Source organism: Vicia villosa, linkage group LG5 (genome assembly GCF_029867415.1).
Source record: "Vicia villosa cultivar HV-30 ecotype Madison, WI linkage group LG5, Vvil1.0, whole genome shotgun sequence".
Lineage (NCBI taxonomy): Eukaryota > Viridiplantae > Streptophyta > Magnoliopsida > Fabales > Fabaceae > Vicia > Vicia villosa.
In genome coordinates this window covers 57,200,171-57,216,481 of record NC_081184.1, presented here as the reverse complement: position 1 = coordinate 57,216,481, position 16,311 = coordinate 57,200,171, and the positions used below count along the sequence as shown (strand labels likewise).

Sequence of the window (16,311 nt, the reverse complement as noted above, 5' to 3'; positions counted from 1 at the left end):
TTAATTTTTGGTAAAAATGAGATGCTTGTGTTAAAATAGCTAAAAATGCACTAAAGAATGTTTTCAGAGATGCACCACCGATTTAATTTTTGCCAAAAATGGTCCGACTGCTTGACTTACGAAGGGTGCGGAGATGCATCTACGAAAAACCTAATTGCAATTTCGAATTTTCAGAGGTATAAATCTCATCATTAAGATGAGAAGAGATATTGTCTGAATTTTCAGCCTATTAGTGTTTGACGTTAGACTTGGTATGAAGCATGGTGGTTTGATTCCCCGCAGCTTTAATCGGGAAAGGATTAGAACTACTTGATGCCAGAACAGGCTCTCGAACTAGATTAAATGGTTCAGTGGATCGGATACTGGGTGAAAACTAGAAAAAATATATTAAAAAAAAAAACCTTCTCGAAATAAAAATCAACCTTCTTGATTTTATGAAAGTTAAATGGCTTAAATGCACTTTTGGTCCCTGTAAGTTATCGAGTTTTTTATTTTCGTCTCTAAGAGTTTTTTTTTGTCTGAGTCCCTATATTTCACTTTCGAGTTCATTTTAGTCCCCAAAATCAAAATCCGCAGGAAAATCTGCAGGAAACCTGCAGATTTTTCTGCGAATTTTGACTTTAGGGACTAAACTGCAAGAAAAAGTAAGATATAGGGACTCTGGCAAAAAAAATACAGGGACGAAAATAAAAAATTCGCCAACTTACAGAGACCAAAAGTGCATTTAAGCAAAAAGTGCATTTAAGCCAAGTTAAATTTACATTAAAAAAAATTAAAATCATATACAAAGGGATTGAATGTATGATGAATTCCCTTCTTGCATGCATATCATCATATGCAATAATTCTCATTTGTGAATTGTGGAAGTAGCTAGCTATGGAATATTATACATCTGAACCATAAAATATTTGCTCGCAAAATTATATACAGCAGATGGAAAAAAATTAGCAATGTGACATTAGTAAAAATCTGCTCTTCTCTGTGTGTTTTCTAGTTTGGGCTTTTACAAAGTGAGAAAGAGAATTCAAAAGCAACAACTACATTTTTTAGTTTTCGAAACCACAAAAAGAGGTTTTTGAAAAGGGAATCAAGCAGTCCGTAAGCTTAAATTTTTGACATCTGTGACTAAGAATTGTTGCTGCAGCAAATCCATATGAGTAATCTGCCTATCTGATAGCTTCTTTTGTTCACCAGTATCGGAGCCCGGAAAAAGCATCCTTGCAATTCTAATCCCGTTGCTAATTCAAACATTAAGGGAATGTGATCAAATATACAAGTGAAAGGCGGCATATTACCTACAAAGGAAAATGCACAAAAGAAGTTTGTAATATTACTTACATAAAGGTTCCTAACCATTCAACTTAAGCATACACAAGCAATACTATAATGTATGCTGCATTGATGTGGAAAAACAATGCTTGGTTGCAAGATCAAATGATTGAACATTTTTACAATATTTGAGTTATTATTAACAAGTTAAAAAAACAAATAAATCAATTGGAATAATAACAACTTCTCTTCTCTCTCTTGTACAGTATCCTTTCTTCTTCCTCACCAATCTACCACCACCACCAGCTTCTTCATGCCACCGCACTATCATCGTCTGGCCTATGTTGGCCATGAAACCACCACCAATCTTTTCCTCTTTTCACAGTATATTACCCCATCCATTAAGATTTTCAAAAGTAAAGATTGAAAGAGAAGATACAAAAGGTAAACAATGAGCACTCTCTTCTCGCTAGAGCTTTCTCTAGTCACAACTTAATTATTCATAATTATCTTCCACTCTACCAATCGAGAGCTATCTAAAGACTTTCTAAGAATAACCAAAATAACAACTCTTAACCACCTAATAAACTTATCAACTTACTAACTAACTTCAAATTATCCTATATTCTATATCCTAAAATTGTGTTTGCCACATCAGCGATTTTGCATTGTCATAATCCACAAAGGACTAAAGAGAAGCAATCTGAAATGATAGGGTAGAATCTAAATAAAAAAATACGGGGAATAAAAGCGGATTCGCCTCATATGGAAGGGGACCAAAAATACTATTAAATGTTAAAGTGAATTGAAGTAGAGCCAGGGACACACCTTATTTATCTAGAGGTTCAAAACCTTCAGTCAATTGTTGTGACCTGTGGAAAATTAAAATTTAGATTGGGTAGGGCTAGAGTCAAATAAAATATAAAATAACTAATGTCGGATACAATGCGGGTCAATTTACAGTAATAGATATTTAGTTTTAAAGCTAAATGATGGGTTTATATATATGAATAGTATAGAGAGAATAGTGGAAAATAAGGATAGCAATGCAATTGTATTCAACAAGGAATTCACAATTACATGGAAATGAACAAGATAACAATGTAACTAACTGGTAGTGGAATACCAGTCCTAAGAAGCACGTATGCTTCTCTCCAAATCACCAAGAAATGGCCCCGAAATATCCTAACAGAATTCTTAGCTAATTATTCCCTTTCCCCACTCACTACTTATATATACCTCATGCATTCTTAGTTACGTCATCATTCCCCTTTCCTTTTGTCTTTCTCCTAGTGTAAACCTTCCACACCCTTTGGCCTAGGCCCATATTCAAGGCCCACTCCATTAACCATGTTTCTATTAACTCCCGCCGCGTTAGAAACAGCCTTGTTCTCAAGGCAGAATTCAAGAAACTGCCCAAACAGAAGTTCATTGTCTTCCCATGTCACATCATCAATGGACCTGTTCTTCCATTGGACCAAGCTCTGATGAACTTCAGTATCTCCTTGCAAAATGGTTCTAGAACCCACAATCTTGTCAGGATACACATCAACAGCCTCATTAACCTCCAATTCTCTAGGCAGTTCACCATGTACCTGATAGTTTCCCACTGCTCTTTTGATTAAAGATACATGGAACACTGGATGGATTTTAGACTCGGCTGCAGTTTCAACTTGTATGCAACTTCCCCAATTTTCTCTTCCACGTGAAAAAGGGCCATAGAATCTAGCAGCCAGTTTTTGATTGATTCTTTTCACCACCGATTGCTGCCTATGAGGCCTTAGTTTTAAGAAACCACACTCTCCGACTTCAAAACATAAATCTCTTCTTTTCTTGTTGGCATACCTTGCCATCTTCTCCTGAGCTTTCAACAAATGCAGCTTGAGTTGTTTTAAGGCTTCATCTCTCTCACTTAATTCAAATGCCACAGCAACTACTTTAGTTTCATTAGTCAAGAACCTCAATAGAGTAGGAGGCTGCCTCCCATACACCACCTCAAAAGGAGACTTCCCAATAGATACGTCATAAGTTGTGTTGTACCAAAATTCAGCCCAAGGTATCCATTGGGACCACATTTTGGGATGATCAGACAGAGGCAAAGCACCTCAAGTAACTCTCCAAACACCTATTGATTACTTCAGTTTGACCATTTGTTTCTGGATGGTACGATGAACTCATCTTAAGCTTGGTTCCTTGCAATTTAAACAATTCCATCCAAAAACGGTTAGCAAAAATAGGGTCCTGTCACTGATTATGGAATTTGGAATTCCATGTAATCTCACCATTTCTTTGACAAATAACCTAGCTATGAATTTAGCAGTGCAAGGATGTTTTAGCAAGATAAAGTGGCTGTACTCTGTCCTCCACTACCAGCACAACTTCATATCCTTTAGACTTAGGCATACCAGTAATGAAGTCTAAGGAAAGGTCCTCCCATAGAGCATTAGGTATAGGCAGAGGTTGTAACAATCCCCCAGGGGTAGTAGCACTATACTTCTGTCTCTGGCACACATCACATCACTTGACAAAATCCCTTACACTCCTGTAGGTCCTCAAAAACCCTGAGTGTCCTCCAACCAGGGTATTATGGAATTCTTCTAATAACCAAGGTAATGAGGGTGATGTTGGTGAAATCACCAACCTACCATGATACAACAAAACCCCTTGTTTCATATAAAACACATGTTTACCATTTGGTTTCTCTTGTACTTCAGTCATCAAGTTTTGTACATAGGGATCATTGGCTATTTCATCCAACAGTTTCCGTTTCTCAGCCCAGATAGGATAAGAAATGGTGGTGTTCAATTCTCTACATGGGGATCATTGGCTATTTCATCCAACAGTTTCTCTTGTGATCTGTATATACTATGAACTCTGTACCCAACAAATAATGCCTCCAATGTTGAATGCATAGAATAGGACCAACGCCATCAGTTCCTTTTCATACACTGATTTTGCCAAGTTGCCCTTAGATAAGGCCTTGCTAAAGAAGGCTACAGACTGCCTCTCCTGCATTAAAACAGCCCCTATACCTCTGCCAGCTGCATCACACTTTACCTCAAATGGTAACTCAAAATTGGGAAGCACCAAGACAGGAGGAGATGTCATAATTTTCTTCATTTCATGAAAGCCTTATTGGCCTCCATTCCCCAAGTAAAGTTGTCCAAGAAAAGTTGTCCGTCTAAGTTAACTCAGTGAGGGGTTTTGCTACCTTGCCACATAATCCTTAATGAACTTGCTGTAGTACCCAATGAGACCTAAAAATCCACGTACTCCCTTCACATTTTTAAGTTCAGGCCAATCAAGAATACACCTTACTTTCTCAGGGCCCACTGCAACTCCTTCTCCTGAAATTATATGTCCAAGGTAATTGTTAAGAATTGTGGTTAGGCCTAACTCAACCCTACAAAACTGGTTTGTAGGGTGAGGATTGCCCCCACTTTATAAGGACATGTTCAGGCCATATATTGTCCGATGTGGAACTCTTAACACACCCCCTCACGCTCAGGACTAGACAGCTGGAGCGTGGAAATAAATGGTGGGTGGCCCGATAGCGGAAACCATAGAAGGTGGCCCACCGGATCTTAAATGAGGCTCTTATACCATGTTAAGAATTGTGGTTAGGCCTAGCTCAACCCTACAAAACCGGCTTGTAGGGTGAGGATTGCCCCCACTTTATAAGGACATGTTCAGGCCATATATTGTCCGATGTGGGACTCTTAACAGTAATCAATCTGAGCAAAGCCAAACTTGCACTTTGATTGGTTAGCCACAAAGCAATGGGCTGCTAGACAAGATAAGACCAACCTCAAATGTTGTTGATGTTCCGTTATGTCCTTGATATAAACTAGGATGTCATCAAATAAAACCAAAACAAATTTTCTCAAATAGGGTCTAAAAAGATCATTCATGGTGGCTTGTGTGAAAAAACAGAGAGAAAATGTTATGAATGTGCTTGAGATACATTGCTCTCAGCATAAAGCTTTATTTATAATCATTTGTTACAACTTACTAGGGTAATACATAATTATGTGCAATTTACAAGAAATTAAACTAATACAGTTTACCAAGATACATAGAACCTAGTAAACAATGTATTAATTACTTGGAAAATGCAGAATTAATGGAAAATGCAGAATTAAGTATTTTAATTTCCAACACTCCCCCTCAAGCTGGTGAATAGGTATTCTCCATTCCCAGCTTGGACACAATTTTTTCAAAATTAGGACAGCTCAATCCTTTGGTGAAGACATCTGCAAGTTGACCTTGTGAAGGTACATAAGGAGTGCAAATCAAACCGCAATCAAGCTTCTCTTTGATAAAATGTCTATCCACTTCAATGTGTTTTGTTCGGTCATGTTGAACTGGATTGTGAGCTATGCTAATTGCTGACTTATTATCACAAAAGAGCTTCATAGGTCCATCCCATTTAATCTTCAAATCCTCTAAAATAATCTTCAACCAAAGTAATTCACAAATACCTTGTGCCATAGCTCGAAATTCAGCTTCAGCACTGGATCGAGCCACAACATTCTGCTTTTTACTTCTCCAAGTTACAAGATTTCCTCCGAGAAATGTACAATACCCTGTAGTTGACCTCCGATCAGTAGCTGAACCCGCGTAATCAGCATCCGTATATGCCTCAAGAGTAGCACTCCCATTCCTTTTAAACAAAATCCCTTTTCCAGGAGTTCCCTTGAGATATTGTAAAATTCTATGAGCTGCAAGTAAATGAACTTCCTTTGGATTGTGCATAAATTGACTAACTACACTTACAGCAAATGCGATATCTGGCCTAGTGTGGGAAAGGTAAATTAATCTTCCAACCAATCTTTGATACATTTCTTTATCCACTACCGCACCTTCTTCCACATTACCCAACTTATGGCTTGGATCGATAGGACTGCCCACGGGTTTGCAAGCAAGCTTACCCGTTTCCTTGAGCAGATCTATGATATACTTTTGTTGAGATATAAAAATACCTCTTTTTGAGTGAGCCACCTCTATTCCTAAAAAATACTTCAGCCTTCCAAGGGTTTTAATTTCAAACTCTTTTGCTAAATGTTGAGTCAAGACTTGTTGTTCTTTCCAATCATTTCCAGTCACAATAATGTCATCAACATATACCAACAACACTGTTACTCCCCCTGAAGTAGAGTGTTTAATAAACAGTGTATGATCTCCATTACTTTGTTTGTAGCCTAATGTTGTCATAGCCTTAGTAAACCTTCCAAACCAAGCCCGAGGCGACTGTTTCAATCCATATAATGCCTTTTGCAACTTACAAACAGAATTGGCAGCAACCTTTTTTGTATATCCTGGTGGGACCTCCATATAAATTTCTTCCTCAAGCTCTCCATGTAAGAATGCGTTTTTCACATCGAATTGTTGCAATTCCCACCCGTAATTGGCAGCAAGGGATAATATAACTCGAACCGTATTCATCTTTGCCACCGGGGCAAAAGTTTCGGAATAATCAATGCCATAGGTTTGTGTGAAACCTTTAGCAACCAGCCTTGCTTTGTACCTCTCAATTGTCCCATCAGCCCTGTATTTTACTGTATACACCCACTTGCATCCAACTGGTTTCTTGCCTTCCGGCAAAGTAACCAACTGCCATGTCTTATTCTTCTCTAATGCCTCCATTTCTGTATCCATAGCATGTTTCCAATTTTCATCAGATAATGCCTCAAAAATATTTTTGGGAATTTGGATGGTATTTAGGTTTGCAAGAAAGGTTTTATGGGTCTGAGAAAATTTTTGAAATGAAATATAATTTGAGATAGGATAGAGTGGCTTTTTTGTACATTCTCTAACGCCCTTTCTAATGGCAATTGGGAGGTCATGGTTATCTTTAATTTCTGAGCTTCCTATTTCAATTTGTGGGGCTGGAATATCATGTAAAATAGAAAAATCAGAATCAGTTACCTGTGTTAAAGGACTTGGATCGATCTCTTGGACATTTGTTGATTCGGGAATGGCCTTTAATCTTCTTGTATACACTAAATTCTTCCCAAACTTGTCAATTTCAGCTCTGTTTTCAGCCAGCATGTCAGTTTCAGCTCTGTTTTCAGCCAGCATGTCAGTTTCACCTCTGTTTTCTGCCTGAGCTTCTTTCTCAAATCTGTTTTCATTCACTACTTCATGAGAATTCATTTCAAGAATAGGAAGAATAAGAGTTTCAACAGAATTGCCCTTATCTTCATTAAGAGGCTCCCCTTGAAGATAAGGTTGAGTGAAGTAGGCTTCTCCTTCATGAAAGGTAACATCTCTAGACACAAATAATTTTTTTGATGGAGGGTGGTAACACTTATATCCTTTTTGAGTAGTAGAGTACCCAACAAAGACACATTTGAGAGCTCTTGGATCAAGCTTTCCCCTCCCTTGACTATGGATATGAACAAACGAGACACACCCAAAGACCCGTGGGACAAGATTATTAGTGGTTGAAATGTTTGGATAAAAGGACGAAAGAATATCCATAGGACTCCTTAATTCCAACACTCTAGAAGGTAGCCGATTAATGAGGTATGTTGCTGTAAGAACAGCTTCTCCCCAAAGATACTTTGGAACATTATTTTGGAACAACAATGCCCGAGTTTGGTCAAGAAGATGACCATTTTTTCTTTCAGCAATTCCGTTTTGTTGTGGGGTTTTTACACAAGAGGATTCATGAATTATTCCTTCTTTTTCACAAAAAAGAGTAATGACATGATTGAAGTACTCTCTCCCATTATCAGATCTGATTCTTTTGATATTTGTACCGAATTGATTTTTAATCATTGAGAAAAAAAGTGGAAGAGCGGTACTTACTTCAGATGTATTCTTAAGAAGGAACAACCAAGTTACTCGGGTACAATCATCTATGAAAGTAACGAACCATCTAGCCCCAGACACACTTGGAGTAGCGGATGGCCCCCAAACATCAGTATGGACAAGATGAAAAGGAATTGTGCATCTTTTATTATTCAAAGGAAAAGGTACACGCTTATGTTTTGCAAATTCACATACTTCACAATGAAAAGTCTCATTTTTCACTTTAGAAAACAAAGAAGGAAACATAAATTTGATAACTCCAAAAGAGGGATGTCCTAATCGACAATGGAAAAGCATTATTTTCTCTTTGCTTGTGAGATGTGACTCTGACATTAGCGAGCAAGACAAGTGGTTCTTTGTGGTAACAAGCTGATTTGGTTCTTCAAGATAGTAAAGGCCATTCCCTTCTCTAGCATGTCCAATCGTCCTCCCCGAATCCTTGTCCTGGAATACACAATGGTGGTTGTGAAAAAGAACAATACAAGATAAATCTTTAGTAAGTTTTTGTATAGAGACTAGATTCGTGGACAATTTTGGAACATGAAGGACATTTTTTAAGACAATGGAAGGAGTTATTTGGATGTCTCCAATACCAGCCACTGTTACTAGAGTACCATCAGCGGTGGAAATTTTCTTATTACTAGGACTAGGGTGATATGTCGAGAAGTACTTGGATGAAGGTGTCATATGGTCCGTGGCTCCTGAATCTAAGATCCAAAGGGAAGTAAAGAGTATATTTGAGGCATTAAACCCGAATGAAATTGGAAGCATACCTGAATACGCCAGAGTACAAGTACCTTTTGGTTTCTCCAAGCTATTAAGGAAAGCCTTCATTTTTTCAATCTCTTCTTGGTTAAGGCTGTTTAATCCAGAATTATTTGAAGATTCTGCCTTGTTTTCTTCAACTTTTTCAGCAACATAAGCCCTATTATTTTTGCGAGATACACCTCCGGGAACGCCTCCTCTTTGTCCTTCTTCACGACTAGGAGGCTTTCCATGCAACTTCCAACACTTCTCACGAGTATGTCGCGGCTTATTACAGTAAGTACACCATAATTCGCCCTTCTTTTCCACCTTTGCTTGTCCACCACCTTTAGGATTTTCAACTATCATGGCTGAACTTTCAATAGATGGAGTATCTAGCATTAAATTTCTTCTACTCTCCTCACTTCTTACGATTGCAACAACCTCATTTAAGGAAGGAACTTGAGGCTTTCCTAGAATCTGAATTCTTACCTGATCAAATTCAGAATTTAATCCCACAAGAAAGTCATAGACTCTATCCTGTTCAATAAACTCCTTAAGAACTGCTGAGTCTGCTGCACAGTGAGTTTTTATCACTCTATAGTGATCCAATTCCATCCAAAGAGACTTCAATTGGTTGGCATATTCTGTGACCGATTTATTCCCTTGCTTAGCAGCAACTGTTTTCACCTTCACATCATAAACTTGGGCAGCATCTTTGGCCTTCGAATAAGTTTGCTCTATTGCATCCCAAATATCTTTTGCAGTGCTAAGAAACATGCAAGTATCACTAATCTCCGGAATCATTGAGTTCCATAGCCATGCCATAATCATCGAGTCTTCCTCATCCCAAGCAGTAAAAGTTGGATCTCCCTCAACAGGACCAGTACCAATTAAGTGACTGATTTTACCTTTTCCTTTTAACACAGTATGGATAAGTTAGGCCCACTTTAAATAATTTTTCCCATTTAGTCGATAAGCAGGCTGGATGTTCTGTAATTCTTGGTTATTCTGGACTTGAGAACTTCCTCCTTGAGCAAATGGATTTACAATCTCCTCCTCCATAGTATTTTAGTGCAATAAAATGTATAAACAGCGGCTGGACAGACAGCTACCGGAAAGAAGAAATAGTGTTTAATTGAAAGAACTTGACAGCAAGAGTTGCCCAGTCAAGATTTAAGGGTTTGACAGCATAAAAATGCCCTGTCAGATTTTCTAAAGAATGATTAGCGGAAGCAGAGTCTCCTAGATTAGGAGCTCTGATACCATGTGAAAAAACAGAGAGAAAATGTTATGAATGTGCTTGAGATACATTGCTCTCAGCATAAAGCTTTATTTATAATCATTTGTTACAACTTACTAGGGTAATACATAATTATGTGCAATTTACAAGAAATTAAACTAATACAGTTTACCAAGATACATAGAACCTAGTAAACAATGTATTAATTACTTGGAAAATGCAGAATTAATGGAAAATGCAGAATTAAGTATTTTAATTTCCAACAGCTTGGAAGGTAGCCAGGGCATTCATCAATCCAAAAGGCATGACTAAGTATTCATAGTGACAATTGTGAGTTCTAAAGGTTGTTTTAAGAATGTCATTCTCATGTACCCTAATTTGGGGGTACCCTGATTTTAAATCAATCTTAGAAAACATAGTAGCTCCATATAATTCATCTAACAACTCATCTACTATGGGAATGGGATACTTGTCTAGTACTCTAGCTTTATTGAGAGCCCTATAATCCACACACATCCTCCAATTTTTGTCCTTCTTTTTTACCAGTATCCAGGGGCTAGAGTAAGCACTCATGCTTGACCTGATGACTCCCGCCTACAGTAAATCTCCCACTTGCTTCTCAGAAGGTAGTTGAATTTTGTCTTTAAACATCTCTTTTTGATGATGAGGAAATCAATTTGGTCGAACATTAAGGGGACCATGTTCCGGAAACAATTTAATCAGATGCACCTGTGTCCTCTCAGGAGGTAGTTGAATTTTGTCTTTAAACATCTCAAGAAACTCCTTCAATACAACATTCAAACCTTGTGATGCCACAGAATTTCCTGCTTCTATGGCTTGAAAATGTGACCACCACCCGTCCACTCCTACCCTGTTGTGAATCTCTTCTAGAAAAGTGTTCAGATAACAGTGTCTTACATTCCTACTGCCTTGCCCTTGAAGCTTCACCAACTAGTTTCCTTGGAAAAACTGCATAATGTGCTCAACCAAGAAACACCTAACACCATGTCCAACCCATGTTCCGGAAACAATTTAATCAGATGCACCTGTGTCCTCTCAGGAGGTAGTTGAATTTTGTCTTTAAACATCTCAAGAAACTCCTTCAATACAGCATTCAAACCTTGTGATGCCACAGAATTTTCTGCTTCTATGGCCTGAAAATGTGACCACCGCCAGTCCACACCTACCCTGTTGTGAATGTCTTCTAGAAAAGTGTTCAGATAACACTGTCTTACATTCCTACTGCCTTGTCCTTGAAGCTTCGCCAACTAGTTTCCTTGGAAAAACTACATAATGTACTCAACCAAGAAACACCTAACACCATGTCCAACCCACCTAACTCCAAGACCAAAGCATCAATAATAATCCCAATCTCTCCCAACTTTATACTAACTCCTTTGCACACCCCTTTGGTTATAACCTTGTGGCCATCACCAAGCTTAATATTCTTGGCAGCTACAGGGGTGATAGTGAGATCCAGAGCAGTCGCTACTTTGGGCAAAATGAAGTTATGACTTGCCCCACTATCAATCAGCACCAACAAATCTACGTTCTCAATTTTACCTTCAACCTTCATGATATGGTGCTCACCCATACTTTCCAAAACTCCCATCAACTTACATTCAACTTCGGGTTCCTTTTCACTTTCCACTGCCACCTCTTCCATCGTCACAATTTCCCCTTCCTCATTCATCTCTTCTCCCTCACCTAGAATCAGAACCCTCAAGGTTCGCTCAGGGAATTTGTGTTTGGCAGGGTGATACCTACCTCCACACTTGAAGCATAACCCATTTTCCCTCCTTTCTTCCATTTCATCATTGTGCAGGCTTCACACCCGCCACCATTTCTCCGACGTCCCAGAACGGTGGTCGTTCTCACTCTTGCGAGCTGTTGATGCGAATGACGAAGCGGAATTTGCATTCGACCCGCTGGAACCCGTTTTCTGTCCCAGGTTAGACTTACCCGCAATTAAGGAACTATTTAGGTCTTTGGAAGTTGACTCGTTTCTATTTTTAAATAATCCAGCCTAATCACTTCGGCCCAAGCGATCATACCCCCTTTTCTTTTCACTACGTCGCTCGTCACCGTCGTCTTCATCCTTCAATTCTTCTTCCACATCCTTCGCAATCCTCATTATCTGCATACGGTTTTGAGGATTTAAGGTTCAAACTCTCCTCCTAATTTGAGGCTTCAGACCACTCATGAAATATCCCAGGTATTGTTCTTCTAGGAGCCTTCCCACCTGCGATGACAACAACTCAAACCGTTCCACAAATTCCCCCTACTCCCATTCTGCCTGAGCGTCGACAATTCTTCGAAAAGATTCTCTAACCGCCTCCCTCCGTAACGTGCAATCAACGCTCGTTTCAGTTTCTCCCACGATAACGCGTCCTCCGTTTCCATCAAAAAATTGAACCAGTGAATGGTTGAACCTTCCATGCTTAGGCGCGCCAATTTCACACGCATCTCCTCTAATGTATTCTGAACATCGAAGTAGATCTCAGCTCGTGTGATCCACGCCACCGGGTCCTCTCCTTCAAAGAGTGGAAGCTTCACCTTCTTCCCTGCAAGACGAGAGACTCACTCTATGATGAATCACCCATAGAGTTCTCCTGCATCACTGTCTTCTTTCCCATCTGCTTGCTTAATTCTGTCAGGATCACGCTCTTTTGTTGCATCTGCTGAGCGTGTTGTTGCATTTGCAAAGCAAGCTCTTGCAATGTCATTGTCACGCTCTCAACCTGTGTTTCCAAAGCTTCAATTTTGTCACCCATCCTTGTCATGAACAATTTCTGTCACGGTGTGCATTTTGATCCGGTGGGTCAAACCAATTGATGGGTTTATAACAGTATATATGAATAGTATAGAGAGAATAGTGGAAAATTAGGATAGCAATGCAATTATATTCAACAAGGGATTCACAATTACATGGAAATGAGCAAGATAACAATGTAACTAACTAGTAATGGAATACCAGTCCTAAGAAGCACGTATGCTTCTCTCCAAATAATCAAGAGATGACACCACAATATCCTAATAAATTCTTAGCTAGTTATTCCCTTTCCCCCCTCACTGCTTATATATCCTTTTCTCATTCTCATGCAACTCACGCATTATTAGCCACGTCATCATTCCCCTTTTCTTTTGTCTTTCTCCTAGTGTAAACCTTCCACACCCTTGGCCTAGGCCCATATTCAAGGCCCACTCCATTAACCATATTTCTATCACTAAAGAAATGTAATCAATGGTCCATGTAATGTAAAGACTTTTCGAGGCTGTGAGCTAACAGCGTATGCAGAAAGTAGTTTAAATGTAATGACGTTTTTAACGCGTAATTAATAAATCATTTGGATTTAGTAGGTGAGGAAACAAAGGAGTTATAGTCAAAATAGATCAGGGAAATATCTTAAGTAAAAAAAACAGGTATTTTGGCTCCAAAGTGTCAAACCGAGGGCTAAGATTTGATATAATAATTGCTGTGGTTCAAAAACATGTAGACAGCATGTGGATAAAACTAGAGTAGCCTTAATCCTATTTTAAATAAATTCCTTTAATATAAACTTGACCACAAAATTGGCAGCAGGAAATTATATACTCTTAGTTTTTGTATTATGAACAAAATTGACTCGGTTTTTGGAATGAAAGATGAGCAAGTTTTAACAACTTTTCTCCTATTTAATGATAGTATCTGTCTAAAAGATCTCATTTAAATTAACTTTTTATATTTTTAATAACCATTTTTATTAGTCATAGAGGATAATTTAGGAAGTAGACTTATTGGGATTGCATAGATTTAATGTGATCATTATTTTGATTAATATGTGTCTTTTTGCTAATAAATAATTCACTCAGAAGGAGTAAAATTTTTAATGACTTTGGAATCAGGGCAAGTAAATTTTGTGCTTGAGAATAAACATACAGTCGATATGGAAAAGGAAAAAAATACCACACAGGTGTCTGTCCTTAACAAAAACAAATAAGGTAAAAATAATTTTTTTTGAATTTCCTCATGGTTAATAAGAGTTATGGCTGATTAATTCCACCTTTACTGTAGAATAAGAGGCAATAGATAGGTAGGGAATAAATAAAAATTAAAGCAAATACCATCTGTCTTCATGGTTGATACCAAGTCCATTGCAGGTGAGAATCATTCCTTTAAATCTGGCCAGATATTCCTGTGTAGCAATGGGACACGCCCAAATATGTAAGTACAGATAAGCAGTTATACTTGTCGGGGGAATATAGCGAAACAATCACCAAAATAATACTACATTTTTTAACTGCAATACCTGCAAGCTGTACTTGTCAATCACACATGCCCCTGTTAAATCATAGTCAAGACGCTTGACAGGATCGCTCAATACTAGAGAATAACATTGAAAGACTAGTGTAAGAAAATATCCACCACAGCTATTGTTAACAAATAGCTGCTTGTTGTTTTCTAAAGTATAAGCCAAGCACACAAATCTTGTTCAAATGATAATGATGTGGTGCTGCAGATTAAATGTATCAATTAAAGTCATATCATCTAATGAGATTGTGTACGGGTTTTACATGATTGGTTGGGTGAGATAACAGAAATCTGAGGCTGACAAGTAGCAGATCAGGAAGTTATTTAATATACTAAATTGAAGTAATTTAAGAGAAGCACAATAAATAACGACGAGGGTGATGAGTAAATTACCAGTGTAAGCTTCATTTATCTGTTGAAATTGTGCAGTAACAGAAGTATCATCAATGTGTTTGTCGGGATGCCATTTCTATGAATGAGTAAGTAAAAAGTCAAAGATGTATAATTTTGTAGTTGATGGTTTGAAAAATGATGGAAATTGGATGGCGGTGTTAGAGGAAAATGAGTAGGTTACGAACCAGGGCGAGTCTTCGGTAATTTAATCTAATATCTTCATCCGTTGCATCATAATCAATCTCCAGCACTTTGTAATAATCCTTGAAATGAATCCATGAAGAAGACATTGAAACAAGAGTAAGAGTCAGAAACATGTGGTTTGTTAAACCCAGCAATGAAGATATTGTGAGATACAAGCATATGAATAGGAAAGTTGCAGATGGATTTAAGATATGTCTGGTGTTGGACACACTGAAACAAGATGCAGTTAGATTCAATCACTTGAATTTTGACAAATTATAATTGGTGTTTAACTAAAAACACATGGCTTTGAATAATTAAAATACTTTAATTAAGTCTAAAACAATTAGAGGGAAAAAGAATTAAGATGAGAAAAGTAAAAACCCTTGGGGTTGGTGTTGGTGTTGTCAGCGGCGGCCATATGGTGCAGAAATGGGTTGATTTACATCATAATGATGATTCATGAGGATCAAATGGGAGCCAGAATTGAGGATTTGTGTGGCGAAAGAGAAAACTAGTGTGCCACGATTTGGATTGCGTTTCTCGGTCAATCTCTTTATGGCATGCGCTTCTTCATAATGGTAAAAATCTCCACGGTTCTTTGACGGAGAAACAACGGAAATCAAATGGATTTTATTATTTCCCCCAAAATACCACTTTATTGTATTACATTTTTTTTTAGAGAATCTTTTATCCAACCATATACTATTATGCATGATGCGAATGGTTTAAAATATCCCCTCTTTTTGTATATTATTTTTTAAAGTACTTTTTTTTGTTTAATACTACTTCCGTTCCTTTTTATAAGAGAAAATTCACTTTTTAGATTCATTGAATAATCAATGTATCTAGTCTATAAAGAGACCAAATACATTAGTTATTCAATGAACCTAAAAATGACTTGTCTCTTATAAAAAGGAACGGAGGTAGTATTATTTTGTTCTATAGCTGCAATACCGAAGACTTCCTGAGGTACATCTACATAAGTATTTTATGTTTTATTCGCGTCAGACTGTTCTCCTTCCTTATTCTTCACTTTTCATTTCAAACTCTCAATCACTCTCAACATCAAAAATCAAACTTCCACCAAAATTCATTGTTTTCTCTCGAGTTCGGATTTGGACATCAACATCAATAATTAACACATTTCGACATCTTCAAAACTCAATTTAATCGGTAAGTTTGAGTTATTTTCGAGTTTTTCCGTAATAGAGTTAGAATTCAATTTTTAGGTGTAGAAATGATTCGATAGTTTTAGAAACATAGTTTAGAGACAATGTAGGTATTTTTTTATGTGTAAAACGGACGATCAAGGCAACGAAATGGGGTTTTTAACCCTTGGAACATTGACAGACACCATTATTGCGTTTTA

The 16,311-nt window shown here is 37.7% G+C and overlaps 1 protein-coding gene across 4 annotated transcripts; it reads right to left on the bottom strand.

The window, feature by feature from the left end:
* Positions 1–907: 907 nt before the first annotated feature.
* LOC131601678 (uncharacterized) lies at positions 908–15,620 on the bottom strand. Of its 4 annotated transcripts, none has more exons than XM_058873545.1 (6): positions 14,942–15,620; positions 14,757–14,832; positions 14,362–14,435; positions 14,177–14,247; positions 2,098–2,141; positions 908–1,238 (listed from the first exon to the last, which is right to left on the bottom strand). In XM_058873545.1, the coding sequence occupies exons 1-5, from the start codon at positions 15,071–15,073 to the stop codon at positions 2,099–2,101; spliced, it is 396 nt and encodes a 131-aa protein (XP_058729528.1). In that variant the 5' UTR covers positions 15,074–15,620; the 3' UTR covers positions 908–1,238; position 2,098. The 4 variants fall into 4 exon arrangements, with proteins under 4 accessions (XP_058729528.1, XP_058729527.1, XP_058729529.1 ...); XM_058873544.1 differs by having other exon boundaries at positions 908–1,295; positions 14,942–15,619; XM_058873546.1 differs by lacking the exon at positions 2,098–2,141 and having other exon boundaries at positions 908–1,295.
* Positions 15,621–16,311: the final 691 nt, after the last annotated feature.

Bases quoted from the DNA above. Each gene is read 5' to 3' on its own strand.
- LOC131601678 (XM_058873545.1), bottom strand. From the start codon at position 15,073: ATGTTTCTGACTCTTACTCTTGTTTCAATGTCTTCTTCATGGATTCAT. The intron at 14,833-14,941 runs GTTCGTAACCTA...ACTCATTCATAG, and splicing joins ATTACCGAAGACTCGCCCTG to AAATGGCATCCCGACAAACA. The intron at 2,142-14,176 runs GTATTTGCTTTA...AATTTTCCACAG, and splicing joins ATCAACCATGAAGACAGATG to GTCACAACAATTGACTGAAG.